Source organism: Apodemus sylvaticus, chromosome 4 (genome assembly GCF_947179515.1).
Source record: "Apodemus sylvaticus chromosome 4, mApoSyl1.1, whole genome shotgun sequence".
Classification (NCBI taxonomy): Eukaryota; Metazoa; Chordata; class Mammalia; order Rodentia; family Muridae; genus Apodemus; species Apodemus sylvaticus.
Window position 1 is genome coordinate 20,587,035 of NC_067475.1, and position 24,730 is coordinate 20,611,764.

General features: G+C 38.4%; 1 protein-coding gene across 1 annotated transcript in view; it reads right to left on the reverse strand.

Moving 5' to 3' along the window:
- The window catches only part of Unc5c (unc-5 netrin receptor C), a 197,347-nt gene that overhangs the window by 37,069 nt on the left and 135,548 nt on the right, over positions 1–24,730 (reverse strand). The window contains exons 7-11 of the mRNA XM_052178827.1: positions 22,552–22,716; positions 6,226–6,282; positions 3,757–3,948; positions 2,753–3,097; positions 1,113–1,200 (exon numbers count right to left, since the gene is read on the reverse strand). Of these exons, the coding sequence (XP_052034787.1) occupies positions 1,113–1,200; positions 2,753–3,097; positions 3,757–3,948; positions 6,226–6,282; positions 22,552–22,716 (847 nt within the window). The remainder of the gene's footprint in view (positions 1–1,112; positions 1,201–2,752; positions 3,098–3,756; positions 3,949–6,225; positions 6,283–22,551; positions 22,717–24,730) is intronic.

A 24,730-nucleotide genomic window follows, 5' to 3' on the forward strand; every position in this document is an offset into this window, starting at 1 on the left:
TTCTAGTACACAGCTACATACACACACACACACACATACACACACACACACACACACTCAGAGACAGACAAAGATAGCATGGCAGAGAGAAACAGAGATACAGACAAACAGAAAGAGACAGATAAACAAAGATGCAGCACAAACACACACACACACACACACCCCCCCACACACACGAGAGAGAGAGAGAGAGAGAGAGAGAGAGAGAGAGAGAGAGAGAGTTTATGTAAGTAATAAAGAAGTCCATCTTTGCTGTCAGAAGTTAAACTGAAAATTGAATTTTGATCATCTCACCTGTGATTATTTTTACTTAAAATAGCTCATATTGATGAAGATGACACATTTTAAATAGAAAATTTAGATTCAGTCTAGTTTTAAGCAACTTTAAGCTCATCTTGTAAGGTCCAAATTATAAAGGCTAAGCATAAGAAGTTTGATGACTCTTTAGCCAGAGAATTACAAAGAGAAGAATTACAAAGGATGTGTGCCAGGCTGAGGTGGGAGGGGCATGTCCGGAGCTGTGCTAGGTTGAGGTGGGAGGGGCAAGTCAGGGACTGTGCTAGTTTGATGTGGGAGGGGCATGTCAGGGCTGTGCCAGGCTGAGGTGGGAGGGGCATGTCAGGGGCTGTCCTAGGTTGAGGTGGGAGGGGCATGTCGGGGGCTGTCCTAGGTTGAGGTGGGGGGGGGGGGCATGTCAGGGACTGTGCTAGGCTAGGTGGGAGGAGCAAGTCAGGGGCTGTGCTAGGCTGAGGTGGGAGGAGCATGTGGAGGTGTGTCTTTTTGTTTTTACAGTGGTGAGATTCTTGACCTAGGTCACAAGAAGCGAGAGTATCTTTGTAAATTTACACATATCTTTGGATAATCTACGAATTATGTTTTTGGCCATACTTTTTCTGCTAAAGGATCATGTGTTGCTTACTCATAGATACTCAGAAAATATTGCTAGAATTCGATAGGATATGTAGAACCAGAAGCTTCAAAGAGAAGAAGTAAAATTTGACAATTTTTTTATAGGTCTAGAGTCAAATGTATATCACTCTAAGGTTTCTAGTGTACAATTCTCCAAGTTAGACACTGGTAAGGAAAAAAAATATCAGAAAAAACATATTTACCTCATATTTTCTTTCCTGTGTACAGTCACATACATTTCATAGACTCTCCCCTGAGGAATGGCCCCAGCGGGAATCAGCAAGCTTACTCCTGAATAGCAAAAAGAGAAAAGTACTGTGTCAGACATATGAAGCAAAAGGAAACTTCTAGAATGCCTTTGCAGCATGCAGAAAGGACTGAGATTTTGTGCCTGTGTAGCACTGGTCTTTACATTCTCCCTAAAGACATGTAAAGGTCTGTAGCTGCCCTCTCTTCCCACTGGCCTTGAATTCTTCAGCAGCTCCCTTTGAACTGTTATGGAATTACTTAAGAGAGTGATGTCATTTTGAAAGTTCGTGTTTTATTTAAGGAATCGACAGATGGTTCCACTGTTGTTTTCCTCGTAAATTGAGGGAAACCAAAAACTGCTATTAAATTTTTAAACAGCTGCAAAGATGCATTGTTTTTGATTAAAAAAAAAAATTCCCCATGAAATCCAAAGTCAGGGGAATGCTAACCTCAGCCATATCAGAAAACTAAAAATATCTGGTGAGCATCAGTGTTATTTCACAGCAGAGTTAGAGATAAGAATGATTTATTATACACAACTTACAATTCTAGGAAATCAGCAACAATGTCTTACTTAGCTTCAGCAGGCCGCGGCACCTCTCATTTGTTGCTAAGTGTGCCCATGAGAAGGACTATGGGTATGAAAGTTTGGTCTCGGACAGTACTGTGACAGTGGAGTTGGTGTCAAGACCACCTGGAAACCCTCATTTCAAAAGCATGGTGGAAATTTTTGTTTATAGAATTTTGTGTGTGTGTGTGTGCTTGTATGTGTTTGTGTGTGTGCCTGTGTGTATAATACATAAATTTACATGACATTAACACAATAGGTTGGTGAAGTTATTTTTGTTATTTTACTGAATAATACTTCCAGACTTGTCCAAAATAGTCAGGCTGTACTGTGAAATTAAACATTAGCTGTGTTACAACCTATGACTGTAAGTCCATCAGTACTGCTAAAAATAAACTTCAACTTTTAACACTGGCAGCCTCTAACTTAAATTCTTTATGGAAGACCACTGTGCTTTTCATTCTTTAGATATTTCTAAACTACAAAATAAACTTAAAAACAAATAAAACCACAAATGGACATTGGATAAAACTGAAATTGTAGATCAATATAGCACAGACTAGAATAAATACTTTAGATACTCTCTGGTTGGATGATAAACTAGATAATTAATAAATGAAGATTTTATATCTATTATATTTCTAATCATTTATAAAACAGTTTTCTGAAATATAACTTCCTGGAGAACATTGGACTGAACCAACTGACTGCATTTTCTAACTAGTTATTTTGGAGTACAGGAAATACACCGAGGGTTGTGTTATATGCCTTTAAGGTAGTTGGTGCCAATCCTGAACTACATCTCAGCAGGAAGTTCTTTCTGGAGCAACTAAATTCAGAGCTAGTTGGATGGGATTAAAATGTTTTGCAGATTTGATGGGAAGTAATGCTTGAGATATACTGAACGGCACTTTGAGGTAGACTACATAACATTTCAGATTCAATATGAGCAAAGGGAGATAAGATTATAGAGACTCCAATATGACTCCAAGCTGCATCTTTGTCATTTAAACTTTCAGGAATTACCTGAATTTGGAATGATGAGGTGACCCCCGAGGGAGTTGAAGGTGCCGAATGCTGTGCAGGATGGGTCAGTCTGTCTGGCGAGACTCTGGTTCTTCAGGTTAAGGGCCTCATTCTCTAGCAAGGATTGGGTCATCTGTGGTGACAGCTTGGATGAGAACTCAGTCAGGTCATCCTGGGGAGTGACAGCACCTGAGCTGTTGTACACTTTGATTTTCAAGTTGGGCAGTGGGTCCAGAATTGGAGAATTGGTCATTGGAATTTTGTCCGAGACATCATGCAGAGCATACACAGGTCCCCTGTACATGGCTGCAGCTGAGGTGAGATCCGGGGGGACAGCCAGGAGATCTGAGGCAAAAAGGAAAAGGAATTCCGTTTGCATTTTCCATTCTGACCAAGCTAGATTAGCAGAAACTACTTCACAGCTTTAATGCAAAGCAAAGCTGCTCTACTAATAGTGCAGGTGGACAGATCAAAGGCTCCGGAACACAGGACAAGCCTAGTGTCAGTATCCTTCTTGTCATGAGCCATCAATAGTTATCTTGGCACCTATAGTTTGCCTTGGGGTCTAATCATGACATTTAAGGTATTTGGCTATTTCAACAGAGTAGAAAGAACGGTATGAGCTCCTGACTCACTATTTTGTAATGGCTTTGCTTGCATTTGCTGAATTTGGATTCATCTGTAAATCACATTGCATTAAAAGCATTATAAGAAGGAAAACAGGGACCAGAAAAATCAATGAATCAATGTACTTATTCTTTCAAATAGAAGTTAAAAAGTAGGACAGAGGTACTTATCAGAAAAGCAACCCAGAAATGATCTGCACCTCTCAATAACTCTGACTGATCGTATAGAACGATTTCATTCCTATAATGAATGAAGCCAACATCTCTGCTTTTCGCTCAGCTTATATTCCGGCTCACCTGGATATGCCACCGAGCTCGTAGGTATGGGGACACACTGCCCACTCCCATGGAGATCTCCTAGTGCAGAAACCCACTGACCTTGTCTGGCAGCCTTGATGTTCACAGGTTGAAAGCCTCCATTGAGTGCTGAGGAGTCAATGATGTCAGACTCAAAGTCACGGTGGTTCTTCCGGTACACAAACAGAGCCACCACAACAGTGATGGCCAGGCAAACGGTTACTGCTATCACAATCCCAACATAAAGAGCGACATCGTCTGAGTCAGGAGCAGCTGGAGAGAGAGATGGCAAACATCCGACCAACTGCTTCTACAAACTTCCCGTAGAATGCATACATATTGTGGTAATTTTTTTCAGACATTTATTGCCATTTTTTATGGGTTAATTTCAAGTCTATTTCAAAAGCTATATAAAGTGACTGTGGCTTCTTGGTGGAAAATTATCTCTGATTTCTTTTTCTTTCTCTGTATCAATCCACCCGCTAATCTATCTTATAATTGGGCAGCATAACAGACTATTTATGGCCAGGCATTTAAAGAAACTGGCACCCAACCCATTCCAAACCACAGGAAATAAAAACTTTAGTACTACTCCTTTCAGGTAACAAAGTTTGGAAGTGTTTTTTAATTCATTGATAGTTCAAAAAGAAAGCCATAAACACTGTTAGAAACATTTGTTATGAATTTAATCTGTATGTGGATTGAACCAAGATTTTTTTGAGGGGGGAGAAGTATCATTTCAAGTCATAAAATTACTTCCTCTATACTCTCTCTCTTCCCCTTCAATCAGTGTGAGAATTGATGGGAGCTGTGCAAACAGCAAATCAAGCGTGAGGAGCCAGCATGGCGGGTTAGAAAGGCATGCTTTCGGAAGGCCAGGTCCAGGGCGGAAGCTAATGTGAGTTCCAGCTTCTGGTACAGATACAATATTATCTCCCATCTTGAGTTTCCTGTAGGTCCTCAGTAGAGCTTCCTGTCTAAGATTCTCATTGTGGGAATAAACTATAGCATGTCTGGGATTTGCTGGACAAGATAAAGGTCTTGGTCAGTGATCAGAAAAGCCATACTACTCCAGGAGGCAGGTAAGTATTGACCAGCACAAGGTGCCATCCATAGGGGACTATTTCTGGTCCCCTAAAAAGTAGTGAGAGAGAGAGAGGGGGGAGGGAGGGAGGGAGGAAGGGAGAGAGATAAAGGGAGGAGGGAGGGAAGGAGAGAGAGAGAGAGAGAGAGAGAGAGAGAGAGAGAGAGAGAGAGAGAGAGAGAGAGAGAAGAGAGAGAGAGAGAATTTTTATAAATGGTGCCTGTTGCTTTGGTGGTATGAAACATGTTTGGGTTGAACTGGAGAAGGTGACAGAAGCTGATTATTAAAACAGATAAAAAAATGAAAGTTTTGTTGCCTCAGTTTGACATGGTTAGGTCTTTGATTTTAGACCCATCAAAAATATTGAGCAAATTAAACAGAGCTGCAGCTTCCTTGCTGTAAAAGAGACAGTGAAATTGATGCTTCCAGTAGTCTAGAACAACTCCAAATGTCATGGTCATGGCCGATTTATATACATATACATTTTTGAGAGGCAGGGGCGAAGATTTTTAATTCTATAAGTTTTTGTGATCTAAAATTTGAGAAACCGGGCTGGAGAGGTGGCTCAGAGAGTAAGAGCCCTGACTGCTCTTCCGAAGGTTCTGAGTTCAAATCCTAGTAACCACATGGTGGCTTACAACCATCTTTAATGAGATCTGACACCCTCTTCTGGGGTGTCTGAAGACAGGTACAGTATACTTAAATATAATAAATAAATAAATAAATCTTTAAAAAATATAAAAATTGAGAAACCATTCTTTTCTCCTAAGACACAAAGCAGCATGGTTTCCATGTGGAAATAACTCATCGCTTTATCTGCCAGGGGTTCTCAGTAATTATTCACACTCTTGTGTCCCAGGCTTTAATTACATTGGCAGTTTATATAAATCTATGCCTGGAAAATGCCTTCTTTAAAAAACATCACCTTTCCCAGTATTTCAACTTTCCCATCAGTCCAGTCAGCATTGATGGACAGCAGCTCTTCAGCATCCCAACACTCTTCAGGATGCGAACACTGCTGTCAAAATGCTGCTTCTACTCAGCTGTGGGCTTTCATTAGAGATCCTGCAGAGGAATTCGTAACTCTGGTCAGAATAGTACATCTAATCCTTAGTGCTTTATACTCATTCATGATTATAGCTCAACAGATCTGCATTTTTTCAACTGCTCCTTTTTAGTATTTGAACCCTGCCCTCTTCGTATACCAGCCAATTTCGTGATATGTTTTCTCAGTGATGGGGATGCATGCTCTCCATGGTAGACTGATAGCTTTTAAAGCTGGCAGCGACTTGAAATGACCCTTTCTTCTCTTCAGCATCGAAAATCTAATTTGCTTTTTCATGTTAGAATATATTAGGCTCCTATTTCCCGTGTGCACATCTGTGAGGCAAAGAAAGGCAAACTCGAGTGGGGGCAATAATGTTAAAGGATTATTTCCCAACATAAAACCCAAACATCAAACTTACAAGAAAATCCATATTCATTCTGGGTCCTGTGCTCAGTTGAAATGGGGTAAATGAATCCTTGAAAAGAAAAAAGAAAAAACAAAAAACAAAACAATGAAACAGAAATGGGAACAAAATCAAATTAATGAATGAAAACAAAGAAGGATGCATGAAAAAATTGTCTAATTAAAAGAAAAAAGAAAAAGAAACCCCACAGTCCTTTAAAATTCTGGTTCACTATAGAATTATGATTTTTGTGCCCCCTGTTTGCTCTGGAGTCTCACTAAGAATTAATAAGTAGGCAGATTGAATTTCAGAGCAAAAACTGGTCTCGAGTCACTAACTTTGGAGTGCTTAAAGTCTTTCTTTTATTGAGCATAAACTCTAATGGATCTAATTTATTTCAGACATCGAGGGTCATTAGCATAAGGAAAATCTTTTTTTCCCTCTTCCCCACCATATGCTTCAATTCCCAGGACAGGCTCAGAAGGCTCAGATCAGTTTTCTTTTTCTTTTTTTATCTAATCATAACTGCTTCCTTTTGGCCTCGTGGAGCTAGAGCAGTCCTGTCATCACTGGTCAAAGGTTAAGCACCCATTTGCCCAGCTGAGTAGTGATCGTCTCTCCTCTGTCTCAGGCTCACTTTTGGAATTTTGGTTGTTGCTTGTCCAGTGGAGATGGCCCGAGGACTGAGCAGACTGTCAATACAATGACACTTGGGTGTTTTTTTTTTTTAAATCATTTGAAAATCAATAGAACTAAGGATTATAGGGTTATTAATTATAGTGTTAAAGAGGAATGATACTCATTGGCCAGATAATAAATAATAACCCATTGCATTGTAGATGCAGAAGAAGCACTCACTGTAAGGTTTCTTTCTCTTGAGCGCATTCTGAGTAGGAAACAATGAGGATAGCAACATAATACTAAAAGTGCCAACGCGACATGGACAATGGGCATAAATCAGGGAAAAATGAGGACAGAAAGACTTGAAATGAAAGAGCTGTGGAAAGAAATCTAAGTCCAACTTATAACTGGTACCCAGTGCACACTAAGACTTAATATTCTGCAGCATATGAATTAATCAAATAATGTAGCACCGTTTGGATTAATCAAATGAAGATGAACATGAGTACGTGAATTAAACATTCCTAGAAATACTCAAGGGCAAGAACTAGAGAGGAACCATAAGAATCACAATTAATTAGTTCAAAGTGAAGGTCTGGAAGACTGTAATGGTAAGGGCTACTCTAATGCTGCAGGTAGCTCCTCTGCAGCCAGCAGAACACTTTCGACTCACCAGCTATTTGCCTATTTTGGAGTTAATTCCAGAAAAACACACAATGCTACTTTAATGAAAGCGAGGTTTGCCAGAGCACAGATAGGTTTGCTCTGAATTAATATTTAATGCTTTATTTTAAAGCAATGATTGCAACCTCCTACTCGGTTTTATAAATATTATATTCCTTATCCCAGTTGTCGGACTCCATGTATTAGTTTGACTTTCATTTTTAAACATCTCTGTCTGGTAATAGCCTTTTTCCATTTGCAGTCTGTGAACTCAATAAAAGGACAATTGGGACAAATAGAGGCTTCAGAAACCCAAGGACTTAGGGCAAACCAAGTTTACTATTGTGGGATGAACGCCAAGGGTAAAACCCTTCTCTTGGAAGTGAGGATGCTACTCAGAGGAATGTTGAGAAATATTTTTCAAGGATATGGGTGTTAAATAGAACCTTGGAGATGATCTGATGCTGATCTGAAAAATGTCGGTCAGCACTTATGGGGGCCTGCCTGAATAAGCAAGAACTCCAAATCTCATGGCAGGAAAGTTGGAGTCCAGAGACAAATGACAGGCTCTGATGTGCATCTTCCATAAAGCAGTTCTTGGTTTCTCCTGATGCCTCTGTTCCAACTTCTCAGTGAGACTCCTATTCTTGACAGGCAACACAAAGAATAATAGGACTATATATAGTTTTTATTTCATTTTCTAATGTCCCATATTTATTTATATCTAGACCATTTAATAACTAAATTTGTGTGGTATGGGATGATTCTGAGACTTTAACTCTTGGCAAAGAGAGCAGGGTCTCTAATGGAGGAGTTAGAGAAAGGATTGAAGGAGCTGAAGGGGTTTGTAACCCATAGGAAGAACAACAATATCAACCAACATACCCCCCCCCCTAGAACTCCCAGGGACTAAACCACCAACCAAAGAATACACATGGAGAGACCCATGGCTCTAGACACATATGTAGCAGAGGATGGCCTTGTTGGGCATCAATGGAAGGAGAAGTCCTTGGTCCTGTGAAGGCTTGATGTCCCATTGTAGGGGAATGCCAGGGTGGGGAGGTGGGAATGGGTGGGTGGGTGGGGAAGCACCCTCTTAGAAGCAGGGAGAGGGGGAATAGAATGGGGTAGCTCTGGAGGGGAAACCAGAAAAGGGGATGGCATTTGAAATGTAAATAATAAAATATCTAATAAAAAAGAAAAATATAATTCACTCATTCATTCACTCAATCACTCATTCAGTTAGTGCTTTTGAATTCTAAAATATTCTGAGTTCTAATGCAGTATGGTAGAGCGTTCCTGCTGCCCTGGGACTCCCGTTCTGGCAAACACCTAGCAGGATATAAGTACATGAATGATATGATAGACGAGATCATTTTTAATATTGAAAGCATCCATTAAACATCAAACATTCTGGCGACTGCAGCTCAGTTGTGGAAGGCTTGTCTGTGCAAAGCCTTGGGGTTGATCCCCAGTACTGAATGTGTGCAGCATCAAGAATGGTGATGTACACTTGTCATCTCTACTTGGGAGGCAGAAGCAGCATGATCCGAAGTTCACAGTTATCATCAGCTACATAGCAACTCCATGAATAGCCTGATATACATGAAACTTATTGCAAAGCATCATTATTGTCGTTGTTGCCACCATCACCATCACCACTATCATTATAATATGTAATATAGCAAGGCTACGTGGACCATCCTTACAGATACAAGTCGCAGCAAACCAGGGTGGCCTACTGGTCCACAAAGAACTTTGAATTTTATCACAGACAAAATAAAATCAATGTGCTTGAAACATGAAAAAGCCACATTGGATTCTCTACAGAGAATAAATTACAGAAAGATCATATCTATAATATTTCTGTTAATGCCCAGTTGGGAGACAGCTTGAAATGCATCAGTGTAGATGGTGAAGTGCTTTCGTTTGAACTTGTTTTCAGCGAGACAAAATGTTACAAAGCTAATTGTCTCCTTCACCCTCAGTTATTTCCCATAGTGAATTAGGACCAATCTAGGCAAACTGGTAGTTCTCTATATGGGAAAACCTATAACAGACCAACATTAAGCGTGCTCAATGCCCCAGTTTGCTATTTTAGGGAAGAACTGATAATGGATTTTTGGAGACAACTCTGTAAAACCTCTTCCATCCCTTTCTAAACAATTCTGCAACTATGCTGAAGAAGGGAGACACTGCTGAGGTGGCTGGAATCAGAGAAGGAATGACTACTCCGTCCCGTAACGGAGGGAACACACTTCCTGGAGCTTGTTTTCATGTTTCTCTATCTGATTTGTCTCTACCGTGACAACAGGGCACATTTTCTTCAGTTAACGAGGTAGCCCTGCTGGGTGCAGTCCCCGCAATGATGAAGGATAGCATGCCCAGCACAACACAGTACAAAATGATAGCTTTATAGTCAATTTGGAAACTAGTTCCTGTCTGGGGGTTTTCATTTAACTTCTCTGAGACTTAAAGGAAAGCCAAATGAAAGAACACCAGGGATGCGGGCCAAGGTGTAGTGAACTTGAGTTCATGGACTTGATTGTCAGCGTGGTGGACTTCTGTTAGAATCCTGGCTCTACCATTTCCTAAGCTGGGAGAGGCTGGCCAAATGAACTGTTCCCCAAATGCCACCTTTCTGATTTGTGTAGAGGACTATAGATACTTGCTTCCATAGCTGTAGAAAGGAGAACTCTGATTTACAAAGTACTTACTTATAATCAATCAATAAATGACAAGCAATCACTGTCAATATCATTATGAAGCACAGGGTTAAGCTCTGCTGACGTGCTGGGTTCTAAGACTGTTTCCTGTACAGTGGCCTAGTTAATGAGTGACCTCAGAACACTTGCCTGGATTTCAGCTCCCTGTTTACTGCTGAGCCAAGGAGCCCAGTTTCTCTGAGAAGCCACGGGCAATGCCCTCTTTTAAGTACTATATACTCTTTTACTGTCCCTGTTGAAAGGGGTTTGTGCTCAGCCTTTGTGGCTTCTGGCAACCACACAGGGATATGTTTCAGGAGCAAGCTACCAGGAGCAGAGTCAAAACTGACACTGGCCTGGTTTCTCAACCGAGATGCTCTTTTTCTCATCAAGGGATTCGGAATGGGGCAGAAGTGCTGGCTTCTGTTCTTTAGCTTCTCATAACATCTGGGGGCTTGTTTTGGCATTTAGTAATTGAGGTCCAAAGACACTTAATGAGACAAACATTAGTTTGGGTTTTCTAGAGTCACAGAATGTATGGACAGTCTCTATATAGTTAGGGAATTTGTCGATGACTTACAGTCTATAGTCCAACTACCCAAAAATGGGCAGCAGCAACTGTGGATGGAAGTTTAAGGATCTAGCAGTTTCTCAGTCCCACGAGGCAAGCAGGCAAGGAAGAATGAGTAAATCTTCCTTCTTTCAATGTCCTTATATATCTCCAGCAGAGAGTGTAGCCCAGATTAAAGGCTGTAGGTCTCCAGCAGAGGGTGTGGCCCAGATTAAAGGCGTGTGCCTCCATGCCTTTAATTCCAGATGATCTTAAACTGGGAGATCTCCTTGTCTTAATGTTCTGAAATTCATAGCCACTATGCTTCAAGATCTCCATGCCAAGATCCAGGTCAGAAACTTATATCTCTGAGCCTCCAGATTAGGATCATTGGTGAGCCTTCCAATTCTAGATTGTAGTTCATTCCAGATATAGTCAAGTTGACAACCAGGAATAGCCACTACACCCTCCATAACCTCAAACTTATATCTCTTGGATTGATATTTTCGCTGTCACAGGCAGGAAGACCGGAGCAGGATGAAGTAGCCTTAGCATTTGGGCCTATATAGAGCCAATTCAAGGGCAGGATAACAGGAGAATAAACAACTTTCTATTCTTAAGGAAAATTTACTTTTTAGAGAGGAAGTTTTCCGAATTTGTATAGGAATGGAAGAATTCATAATGGAGAAAAATTATTATTATATGCACTTATGTGTATGTGTAAGTGTTGGTACTTAGGCACCTAGCATATGTGTGGAGGGCCAGGAACAACATTCAGGTGACAATTCTTTCTCCCACTGTCGATTGGGTATCAGACTCAGGTCAACAGGCTGGTCTCATCTGCAGGCTGCCCCTTAGGTCCTCTTGTTGGCCCTCATCCTGGAGAACATTTTTCAAGAAAGTTACAAACAACTTGAAAACAAGAGCAGGCCTCTTGAACAATTTGTAAGATGCTCTTCTGGCTTCAAAAGCATCTCAGAATTGTCCAAACCATCATTTCAAGAGATCACGTTGTCCAAACTTGTCCAGTCAAGGAAACTGGGTCCCAGAGGCTAGAAATGATAATTCCAATAGCATCCAAGTTTAAATTCAAACAAATGAAATGGTTCCAGCCATTCTTCTCAACCATGTTGAGGTCTTATTTTTTTCCTTGCCTAATCCCAGGGTGTCCTTTTCACATTTGTGCTGATATTTTCCAACTGATGTCCAGCTGTTATGAAAACCAAGGCCTATGTCTTACTATCTTAACATGGAAAGAGATATTACTTTGGTTTTAAATTTCAGTAACAACACATAATCTTTTAGAGTATGTCCAATACTTGAGATCTTTATAGTTATCTGCCTGAACATAGCCTATTTGGTGTGTGTGTGTGTGTAGGGGAGGGGTTCATTTGGGCATTATCAGGAACAGGGCTAGAATTTCTACTTTCTCCACCAAGAGCAACTATTTTTATGTTTCTAGGTTTTCAAAAAGGGGTTTGCTTTCAATGATGTATGAATATTAGATGCAGTGAAAAATAATCTTAACTTTATGACTAAAACAGTCATTGATATTAACGACTTTTAGGCTATAAGTAATCTTTTCATACTAAAATTATTGTAATGGCTAATTTTGATTGTCAACATGACAAGATTTATAGTCACCATGGAAATAAGTCTCTGGACAAACTTAAATGGAAAATATGAATTTAGATGCTGTAGGAATTAAGACTCTATATGTGGAACCAAGCTAGTCAAAATGGAGATGTTCTGATCTTTTTTGGTAAAGGCAATTAAGCTAGGGATACCTACCCTTAAGTACAGGTAGCAGAATTCTATTCATAACATGGAGGTCACTAATTCAGACACCAAGCCTTAGGAATCCTCATGTCTCCATCTCCCCAGCCCTGGGACCACAGGCATGTGCCACTGTGAGGGAGTCATGGATGGGTGAGCACTGCTGGTGGGATTGCAAGATGGTACAACCACTTTGGAAGTCAGTCTGGCGGTTCCTCAGAAATCTGGGCATGACACTTCTGGAGGACCCTGCTATACCACTCCTGGGCATATACCTAGAGGATTTCCCGGCGTACAATAAGGACACATGCTCAATTATGTTCATAGCAGCCCTGTTTGTAATAGCCAGAAGCTGGAAAGAACCCAGGTGTCCCTCAACGGAGGAATGCTTACAAAAAATGTGGTATATTTACACAATGGAGTACTATTCAGCCATTAGAAACAATGAATTCATGAAATTCTTAGACAAATGGATGGATCTGGAGAACATCATACTAAGTGAGGTAACCCAGTCTCAAAAGATCAATCATGGTATGCACTCACTGATAAGTGTATATTAGCCTAGAAACTTTGAATACCCAAGACATAATCCACATATTAATTGATGTCCAAGAAGAATGGAGGAGTGGCCCCTGGTTCTGGAAAGACTCAGTGCAGCAGCATAGGGGAATACCAGAACAGGAAAGTAGGAAGGGTTGGATGGGGGAATAGGGGGAGGGAAGAGGGCTTATGGGACTTTCAGGGAGTGGGGAGCCAGAAAAGGGGAAATCATTTGAAATGTAAATAAAAACTATATCGAATAAAAAAAAAGAAGAAGAAGAAGAATCTGCCCCAGGTAGACTTGCCCCTTTCCTTGACCTGGCTGCCTGGTCTGTTTGCCAGTGATTGCACAGCAACCTAACAAGTTAGATGTTCGCATCTCAATCACATTTCTTCTGATGCAAATTTTCTTGTTAAGTCTCAAGAGTGACTCAAAGGTAAACAGGCCCAGGTTCTTTTTTTTTTCTCCTCCCAAGTCAGGGTTTATTTTATAAACCCATCAGAGCACTAATGATGTCAAAGGTCAGGTTTGTTAAAAACACACAAGGTCTTTTACTATACCCCACCTACTCTTCTGAGGGTTCATTATTGATGGGGCTTATACAAATCCAAGCAGCAGAATATGTAAAATTGAAGACATGACAACCCAACTGGAGAGGAGCATTTTCTTATGGATGGCAGGCAGCTGAGTTAGCTGTGACTCTCTGTTGCTCCATCTTGTAGGGGACACTGGCCATGCCACACTAAGTTGGCTTGTGACCTTGTTTGTAACAGTTGCCCGCACATGTTCTGAGAACAGGCAGCAGATGATTAACAGCCCAGCAGGAAAAATGTCTTATCTCAGGACTCATGGTGGATGCAGCATAATTGCCTGAAATTCATCTCAGTTCACCAGGAGCAAGCTTATGTATGTGTTAGATGCCCAAGTGCTTTTATGCTAGACAATCCAAAGACACCAATGTTTTAGAAGAAGAATAAAACATTCATAAATTCAGTGCTGGTAACACTTGTCCTGACTCCATCATAACAAAGACTGTAGACAGAAAGAGTAAAACAGCCTGGAATCTTGAACTGAGGTGATTGAATCCTAAAGAGTATCAGTCAATCTGATGACTTTTTTATGCCCAAATAAAAGTCAATTTAGCACCCTGACACTAAACCCATTTTTGTCTGCCTGTATAGTGGCATTTTTTTCTCAGCCTATTTTTTCTGATCTCCCATGGAGGCCACCAGAGGTGAAAACTCTTGCTTTTGTCTCCTCACACTAACCTCTTTGGGCTCCATAGGTGCACATCAGGTTTCTGTGGCCTAAAGTTTCTGACCACATCCTTGCTTTCAAAAGCAGGAAAATGTTTTACCAGAATGTAGAAAGCCAGACCACACTGATTATGCCGGAGACTATCGAGGACTGTGTTGGGCAGGAAGTTCATGGGCAGAATATTTATTTGCCATCTGGGACACTGCGAGTATCAAGAACTGTAGAAACCCAGCTATGAGATCAACTTTTAAGTTCAGATTAAAAAAGAAAAAGCTCACTGTCTAACACTCAGAGCTATGCTTTCTCCCAAACTGCTGTGTTGACAAGAATTTTGCATCAAAGTGACTAGCACCTTGGCAAGTGCCCACCGCAGGCAGTTATAAACACATCATTCTGTAGCCTGGGCATGGTGATTTGTTAGGTAAATGATTTCCCTATATTATGAGCACCTGGTGTTGCAGGAGCCCAGTATGCAGCGCATCCACACTGAAATTTACATGCAGAGAGTTCTGCTACTTCCTCTGGTGAGAACCTATGGAAAAGCCGAGCAGTGTGACATGCAAATGTTTTAATGCATAGAAAGTGCTAAATTTGCACAATACATAACATTTTAATTTCCTAGAGTCAGGGGGTTCACTAATGCAGACTGTTCTCAGCAGTTCTCGCTTGGCAACTGCAACTTATAATTTGTCTATAGTATAAACTCTCTTCAGCAAGAAGGAATTCCAAGGTCACATTTGTTCTCTTACATATATCCATATGGAAGTTCAAATTTAAATGGGATTAAAAGATAAAAATCACAGGAATATACCAATTTAACCCAGTAGTCCACATTTAAAACCAGACTATATTTATTCTTTGGATAACTATTTTCTAAAGGAAGATAAACATGAATAAAACTATCATAATACATTACACACTCTTAAGAATACCAATGTATTCAACATAAAACAAGCCTATTCGTAGGTTTAGCATTTTTAAAGGATTTCTTATGGGCTCTGTTATTATTTTGTTCTGTCTGTGTGTGTCCTTATGTTTCTTTCTCTGCTGCTCTGTGTCATCAAGTCATCTCATGTAATCCTATTTCAAATACAGGGAGTAGATTCCTTTATATAATGTTCAGGTAATAAAGAAGCTGAAGTATTTTAATAGAAAATCAGTGCGGGAGTCCCTATAGTACTGCCTTCTGAATAGACATTATTACATAAAAACATTGAAATGTGTTGTGAACTTTATATTTCCATATCTTATCACAACAGCTAGATATATGCTTTTCTTATTTTCAATATGAAACATCCTATCTTTGCAACTTTTGTTGTTTGATACAATTCCATGCTGGTCAATGCACTAAAATACTCCAGTGTTTGAAATGATTTCATTCTTTTACAAGAGTAACAGCGTGCCTACAATAAGTCCAATTTCTTTGGAGGTTATTTAGAGACTCAGATGCCTTCAATTACCTTACTAGTATATTTTAGGACAATCACACTTATCTCTCAATGTTTTGGTTTGAAGGGAACAATGTGTTGTCTCTAAGCGGGAGCTGCTTGTTTTGTTTTAGGTCAGTAAGTCTATGCCCACCTCTCTCTCTCTCTCTCTCTCTCTGTCTGTCTGTCTTTTCTCTGACTCTCTCTGTCTCTATCTCTGACTCTCTCTCTCTGTCTCTCTGTCTCTCTGTCTCTCTGTTTCTCTCTCTCTCTCTCTCTCTCTCTCTCTCTCTCTCTGTGGTGTATGTGTGTGTGGGATCTGAAAGTGAACAGATATATGTGGATTGCTTAAATTTAGTGGAGCATTGGCACTATCTTAAATATTTGGATCTTGTTGCATAGATGTCATATCTCAGCATTGCACAATGACTCCGATAGATCAACATTCTAAGAATAAGGGTGTTTGCAAGCACTGGGTGATATGAGCATGACAGGCAACTGGGAAATATTGGAAAACCATAATTCAATTCCAAATCTCCATGTCTTTAAACTACATGATTTACTAGCTTTTAGTATTTCTTGCCAAACTCATCTTTCTATAGCTAGACCTTTCTCCAGCATCTTATTAAATACTGTTATTAATAATCTAATTTGAATCAACATAACCAAGATCTCAAGATAAACCATCAATATTGCTACATGTCAGACTCAGAGGACCCAGTGTCAGATCATGCTAGGATATTATTCTTCCTTTAACATTTCTTTCTGAAATGTTGCTTATAACTAGAAATGTAATGGCAGACCAAGTATAAAATGAATGTGCAGAACAGAAATCATATAAGAAATAGAAAACATACCAATAATCCCATAAACCCAGGAATAGAATAATTTGCAAGAATCTTTTCCTAAGCTCACTTTTTTATATAGCTATAGAAAAATGCATATATAAATCAAAAACCTGCTTTTCTGGGTTTGGATTACAAAAAATATTTTAGTGTGTGCATCCTTATGGATTTCTTAACCACTATGGTTTAATTTTTTCTTTAGGACTGTGGGTGCTCAGCTTTGGGGAGACATGTATTTTTAGCTGCCTGGATTCTAAGAAATGTAAGAGATAGAGGGTAGGGGGCAGTGCTGTCTGCCGGTCATGGCATGGCTTCTGTGTACGTGAGCTCATATTGGCTGTGGTATTACCTAAAGAGGACCTACACACAATCAAACCAGTGCAACTGTCCAGCATCTAATAGGTGATCTGGAGATCCCATCCCCACTTGAAGAGCTCTTGGCAGTTCCTGGCTGCTGGGGAAGTGAGAGCTATTTCTTTGTTTTGTGGCCATTGGTAGGATGCCACAGTGGATGATTTCACATACATGTATGAGTAGAATTAACTGGATTCAATGGCTTTACACACATACACACTCACATAAAGTTGGGAGTGAAGTGCTGAGGGGAGCTGTAGGGAGGACTTGGGAGGAGTTAGGGGGAGGAAAGATCAGGATATTTTGTATAGACAAGAAATGCTCAGCCAGGCAGTGGTGGTGCATGCCTGTAATCTCAGCTCTTGGGAGGCAGAGGAAGGTGGATTTCTGAGTTTGAGGCCAGCCTGGGTGAGTTCCAGGACAGCCAGGGATACACAGAGAAACCCTGTCTTGAAAAACAAAAGCAAAAACAACAACAACAAAAAGAAATGCTCAACGAATTTTAAAAGGGCTTTATAATAATAAAAAATAGAGACAAATAAAGTTTATAGATGTATGTGATGTATACATATATATGTAGTTTACATTAATTCCTTGACATATATTCATTAAATTAAGATTGGTGAATTACAGAATATTATAATTTAAATTTTTCCTGATATAATTATGAAGTTTTGGATTTCTACTAGTAAAACAAAAGTTTCTACTATAAATGCTTTAATGTTTATCATAATCATTTCTTCAAAATATTAGATAATTTTATAACTGATCCTCAAAACTGTGTATGTGTGTGTTTATGTGTGTGTGAGAGAGAAAGAGACAGAGAGAGAGCGAGAACAAGAGATGCATCCATGTGTGTGATATGTACGTGTGTCTATTTGCAGAGGTTAGAAGTCAACACTGAATATTTTCCTCTATTGCCAATGTTAATAACTGAGACATAGTCTCTTCACTAAGATGTCTTATGAAACCATCAAAAGCTTGGTAAACAATAGAAAATTACTTCAAAGGGAAATTAAACATTTTAAACATATAGTATCCAAGCAAATTACCTGTATAAATTAGAAGTATGGATAGTAACTAATATGTACTTAGGGATAATAAAAATAGAACTAAATAGAGAATGGTCAAAATAGATAGCCAAATATATTAATGAGCAATTTAAAATAGATAAGTTCTGTGCCTTAATTTTTAATCTTTCTCAGTATGATTTAAGCATTGAACTCATCAAAAATATAAAGCTAGATTTCTATATGTTTTAAAGTTCTATTGACAAAGGGAGTTTAATTCACTTATATTGTAGTTCTTGAAATATGCACATTTCTTTCTGTCATCTTCCTTATTATTCTTTGTATATACTTTGGCCTTTTTTGCTTTTGTACTCTTAAACATTTAACCTTGAGTTTATATATTCAATTCATACATTTGTAGAGTCTTACCATTATATCTTGATCACTTGTGTCAATAAACTCAGCTGTGAAAAGCATTGCTATTTTTGTCCAGAATAAAAAAAAATGGAATTTTGAAATTCTATCTTAGTTCTAGCTTCTTATATTTTATATTAATATCATTTATTTTCCCTTTAATTTCAGTTGGCCCTCAATGATTCTTTGATAGCCTCAACACTAAGTTTAGATTTTGTTGTTTACATAGTGAGTTTTATGAGAAATAAATGAATACTTTGTTGCCTATTTGTCTGACAAGCTCTTTCATTGTTGCTTTCTCGATTGATAAATGCTCCTGTTAATGTCCAGTGGCCTCACTATTACTCACAGAACCTACTTTTATTTCATCTGTTTCCTTCACTTCTATTAGATCTGTCTCTTGATTTTCTCTTCACTCTATCTACAGCTAGACCTAATTTGATTATTACTCTTCTATGGAGGTTTAAATTTCAATCATTGTGTTTCATTCTTTCAACATTCCATTTGATTCCTCGAAATGCACCCATTCTTATAACAAGATTCTATTCTTTCATTGTGAAATAGTTACTTTATACTTTTATATTATATTTTAAATACAGTAAATAGGTTGTCCTGAGTTCCTGTGATTATATTTACTTGTTTGTTTTGTTGGAGGTTGTCCCTTACAGTTAATCTTGAGAGTTTTTTTTTATTCGATATATTTTTTATTTACATTTCAAATGATTTCCCCTTTCCTGGCTCCCCACTCCCTGAAAGTCCCAAAAGCCCTCTTCCCTCCCCCTGTTCCCCCATCCACCTCTTCCCACTTCCCTGTTCTGGTATTCCCCTACACTGCTGCACTGAGCCTTTCCAGGACCAGGGGCCACTCCTCCACTCTTCATGAACATCATTTGATATGTGGATTATGTCTTGGGTATTCCAAGTTTCTAGGCTAATATTTGCTTATCAATGAGTGCATACCATGATTGATCTTTTGAGACTGGGTTACGTTACTTAGGGAGATGTTAAACTTCATTATTTCATGTGATTTCTGGAATGGCCTCCTTTCATCACAGACCAATACACTGAGATTGCAGAAGGAACCTATTTAGCAACTTGCTGTCTGCTATGCTTCCTCAGAAGTGAATCCCAGGATATCTCTCTGGTGTTTGCTCATTGCAGAATATCTTAAGCTCCACACTATATATATTTTTACCCACTATTCCTTGGAATAGTGGGTAAAAATATTCTAGTTGTTTTTTATCCTTGGCAACAATTAATGAATTCCAGTTTTATTCTTACTCCTTGTTCCAAATCTCAGTCCACTTCTTTCACAAAACCTCTGACCCCAAGCCAAATTCTAACTCCCATGTACTCTAAGACTCCAATCATGTCCACTTTGTCTCTTCACTATTCTTGCATCTCTAATAGCCTCTTCTCCCTTTGCCTTATAATTGCCTTCCTGGCATGTATAGATTTTCCTCCCTTCTTTCCGTCTCACTGTCTCTTTCTGTCTCTGTCTCTGTCTTTCTCTGTCTCTCTGTCTCAGTGTCTGTCAGTCAGTCTCTGTCTTTTTCTCTGTCTCTCTATGTATTTTGGTATTTAAAACTGTAACATTTTAGTTTATAGTCTACATGCTTTGAATCACAGGTGCTTATATTTGTGTGGTAAAGGAATGCATGTGTTGGAATTTGGTGGCTTTGAGGAAAATAATGACTAAATATGGAAAACAGCATTTTCTATTAGTTTCATCTTTCATAGCTCTTAAATGCCAGTTTATCTTATTGAGAAAAAATACAGTATGGATTCTATGAAACTCTTAAATCCTACTAAGATACATGAGAAACACAGAGCTTCTTTTATACAATAGCATATCAAAATTTATAACAGAATTATTAGAATTATTTGTACATTCAATTGTTTTATTTTATACCTGGTTTAACATTGAGTAGACCAGGTTTGTGCTGAGATAATATTATTTATACTAAATAACTTAGCACATTTAAGATATGAATTACCTCAAAGCAAATGCATATTAGATGATAAATTCTTCATTGGCAATAACAACTCTGTGGCTTTTTGTTCTAGTTCTTTCCTTTTTCTTAACATGAACATTGTCTCTCCTCTGGGCTTCTTAGTTTTGTCACTAAGTAGGCTTTTGTTTTCCAACCAAGGGTAATATTATTTCTTTGCAAAACTTTGGTAGCAATACTTCACCAGAAATTTTAAGCTTAGAGGTTAACACTGTAAAATACTGTAATTATACTGCAAAGCAATATCTCTTTTGTTGTTTTATCCCCCAGGAAATCAATAGTAGTATAGGCTACAATTCTTGGCTAGACCAGAGTAGATCTAAGAGGACAGATGAGAGAGTTTATTGACTGGGTAGTAACTGCTAGCATAGGAAATCACAGCAGCAGAAAAGGATCACTTTTTACCTGAATGACCTTAATCCAAACTCCAAAATGCTTTTGTCCCACTAGAGACTTGATTGAAAACCAGCAAGACAACACATAAACAAACAAACAAAGCAAAAATACCACCTGTGTCCCAAATCATCTTTCCTACTTACAAGCACACTGTAATCCATTATCACTGGCAAATATCTAATCATAAGGAGAAATTCCATTATGATGACAAGAGATGGTCTAGATATTGAGGCACTGCTGGTATGAGGTCTTAGTTTGAATGGTGTGTATTTAACAACTGCCATAAATTAGAAAGTATTTTGTATAAGAAAGGTCCAATGTCCCAGCTTAATGTAGCACTATATTCACTGACATCTATGTTGGCTGGAATTTTAAATACATGGAGTAGAGGTAAGAAAAGGTAATACAGTACTCAATACTGTTTTATTGTATTGAGACAGGATGAATATTTGTACTTCTCAATTATGACAATCAGATTGACATACTAAAGAAAAATGTGAAATTCATATTCTTCATACTAAAGAAGAATATGAAATAATGAAAGTGATATATTCGTGTTGCTATCTTCAACTAAAACTCTTGTCTGTGTATGAAGCCTGTATCTCTAGACAGACAACTAAGAAATCAGCTGTCTTCCCTTTATTTTTATCTTTGTGGCATGCTACTCATCCATAACTATCAGAAGCTTAGCAGTGTGGCAATATTTGTGAAGCCCAATTGAGAGGCTCCTGAATTTTCATTCGATCTGAGCAAAATGATTATGTGTTTACACTTTAAGTAAGGTTTTTTTAAAGGTCCTTGTGTATATATAGACTCTGAAAAATAAACAAAGTTGCATATGTACGGTGAAAACAAAATACGCATTCTTTCTTAAACAACAAATACAAATATCCTTCGTGAATACATCTCATTACACTTGCACGAGTATGAGGAATGTAAACATTTGGCCACCACTAGTTCACATTCACAACAGCCCATTGTTTAATCCATCTGCCTGGACAATTCTATGCTTTGTATTTCATGGTCAGGAGCAGAGTGGATAAATTCTTAGAGCTCTTTAACAAATGGTTGGGAATTTGCAAGTATTTAAAGCAAGCTCCCCTTTCACAGATACAAAAAAAAAATTCTATGCATAAGACATGAAAAATAGAGAATATAGCTTATTGCATCTTCCATAGCACCTGAGTCACCTTCTGCACTCATTACAAATATTTTATCAAAAATATTCTCTTCGAATAAGATAAATTAATCCCATGATGTAATTTTTAACAGGGACCCAGCAGTTTCAAGAGGTCGTGAAGATGTTCCTACTACAGATTTACTGTAGGTTCATAAACCTACCTGCAGAAACATTTACTGTCCTTGTATAGTTTATATTTCAAAGATGTTGGTTCACTGCCAGGCATGAATTACAAATAAATAGCTCACTTTCTTGATGACATGCTTTGATTCTATGAGGAGTTTAAGGCATCCTTATGTGCAAGGTAATACAAGTGAGTTAATGGTTCTCTGGTCTAGAAAGAATGGCAGCTGCTTCATGGAAATGTCTCAAAGTAATACTGTGTGTCACAGTTGTGAATTATACAGCTATTATTCATTCCAGTTCCCAAGAAATTAGTTCTTAACGACTATGAAAGAAAGCTAAATAGAGCTGTATCATTACAATTTTATTGTTCAACATTCTCAATTACTAATATCCCTTCAAGATATCCAAATGATCTTGGTCTCTGTCCCCTCACTCAATGCCTGTGTTTCTTCAGTTTGACTTACCCTGCATGCACAGCCCATCAGTGCAGTTCTTGGATTGGAGGACCAAGCCATCACAGTCCTTACCCCCGTTCTTGGGGGCTGGTGCTGTACACTCTCTCCTGCGCCAGTGGGTGCATTCAGTCCCGCAGGTTGACCATTTGCTCCACGAAGTCCACCTACCATCCACTGCCATGAAAGAAGGCAGCATGCAGTCAGAAGTTGCAGGACTTAATGGGTAAAAGAAGCACAGCTCAATTCCAACATATCAACAAGAATAGAAGAGGGTATGCCTGTGAGAAGCCTGGCATTCACTTTAGCATCTAGCAATGATGCATGCTCTGCCTATGGGAGTTCCATGCATTTTTTTCCCTCCAATCGGTCAGGGGAGGCATACTGGGATATCTGGAGCTATGTGATCAAGTTATCACACTTCCCCTTTATTCACTAAAGGAGAGGCTTCTGGATACTATATTGATTATTAGAGGGTTTCCCTTTTGATCTAAGATTTCTTCATTTATAGTGTCATGTAAGCAGTAAAAGTAAACATGTATGAGAATTGGAAGCAAAGGATATGTAGTGGTGAACAAACTCATCCAGTCCCTCCTCCTCCTCTCTTCCTCCTCCCCTGTCTCTTGATCTCTATACTCTTTGTTTTCTTTTCTTTATCTAGGTCCCTTTGTTTGGCTGCAGCCTTTGTTATTCATTCTTATAAAGACAGTATTATTTGCAGTTTATTTGATTATTCCATTCTATTATCTGGTGGTGTACACAGTTCTATTCACACTGAAATAATATTTAAGTAAATTTCTAATTTGGCAGTAATATAGAATTGACTCAATTTCATTCTAACTTTGGTAGATTAATCATAAGAAAGCTAAGTAATAATAAGCTGAGATATCTCTATCTTGAAAGTATACCAAATAAATAGTATTAAACTGTTAAACCAAGTTTAAAAAGTGTTTGAATTTTCCTTGAAATATGTATATAATTATGATTAGCTAGGACTTCACACAAAATAATGCCAAGCATCATTTATTGAACATTTAAACTTCTCAAATCTGAATTCTAAAAAAAAAATACAGATTTTTAGTAGCATACAGTATTTGGCAAATCTTTCTTATTATTAATTAAATATACTAGTCATAATGTATAGTAGGGTAGAAACGTGCCCATGTTCAAAATTTAGAAACACATTACTGTTTCCATAATACATAATCAGCTATACATCAAACTCCCAGTTACCCAAAGCAATACTTGCTTTGCCTCAGATCAGCAATTATGTGCTTGTTATTTAAAGTACTGGCACATATGAATGCATGCGTATGTGTGTGTGTCTCTCTCTCTCTCTGTGTGTGTGTGTGTATGTGTGTACCTATATTATTCTTTCATCTCAAAGTGGTCAATGGACTCTGAATTATAGGAGTCAGAACCTATGTGAAATAAAGGACAGTATATGGGAAAATCTGAACTTCTAAGTTCACCCTCATGTCCAAATGTGTTCCATAAATAAGAGCCCTCAGTGGTTCAGTGCAGGAAACCATTTTGTTACCTGGAATCAATATTTGAAAATATAACCTGTAGATAACATTTTTCTTTCCTCCCACTTCTAAAGGATGTTCTATTAAAGCATGAACAGTAAAAAGTTCGACAAACAAAAGAGTGCCAAGGAGGCTGTGTACTCAAACACTGATATTGATAACACAAATCCTAACCTTGAGTACAATGAATTTATGGACTATTTAAAAAACAGCTTTAGCTTAACTTCTGGATATGTTATATGACTAGGCACTTTAATAAGTTTGGGATTTGGTTTGGATCTGGGTAACTATTAACTCAAATTTACCTTGAGTCAAGAGCTGATAGAAATATGAAATACTACTTGATGATCCAAAAGGCAAAGGGACACAATCTTGGTTTAGGAACCACTGCAAATAATTTATAAGACAGATGACCAAGACACACAGATAAGAAAGAGCTGGCTGTGCTATATTTTCCAGATCTGTTATCTCATGTGTCACGAAGCTTAGCCTTTCTTTTAATTTTTTCCAAATGTTTTATTTGACACTGTCTAGAAACTGACACCACACATCAAATATTCCAGTATAAAACATTTTCTAAGTTTCAGGTCCTATTAATTTTCATGGATTTCTGAAGATCTAAGACCATTATTTCTAACTTTATGTGCTTTTCAATGCTGTTC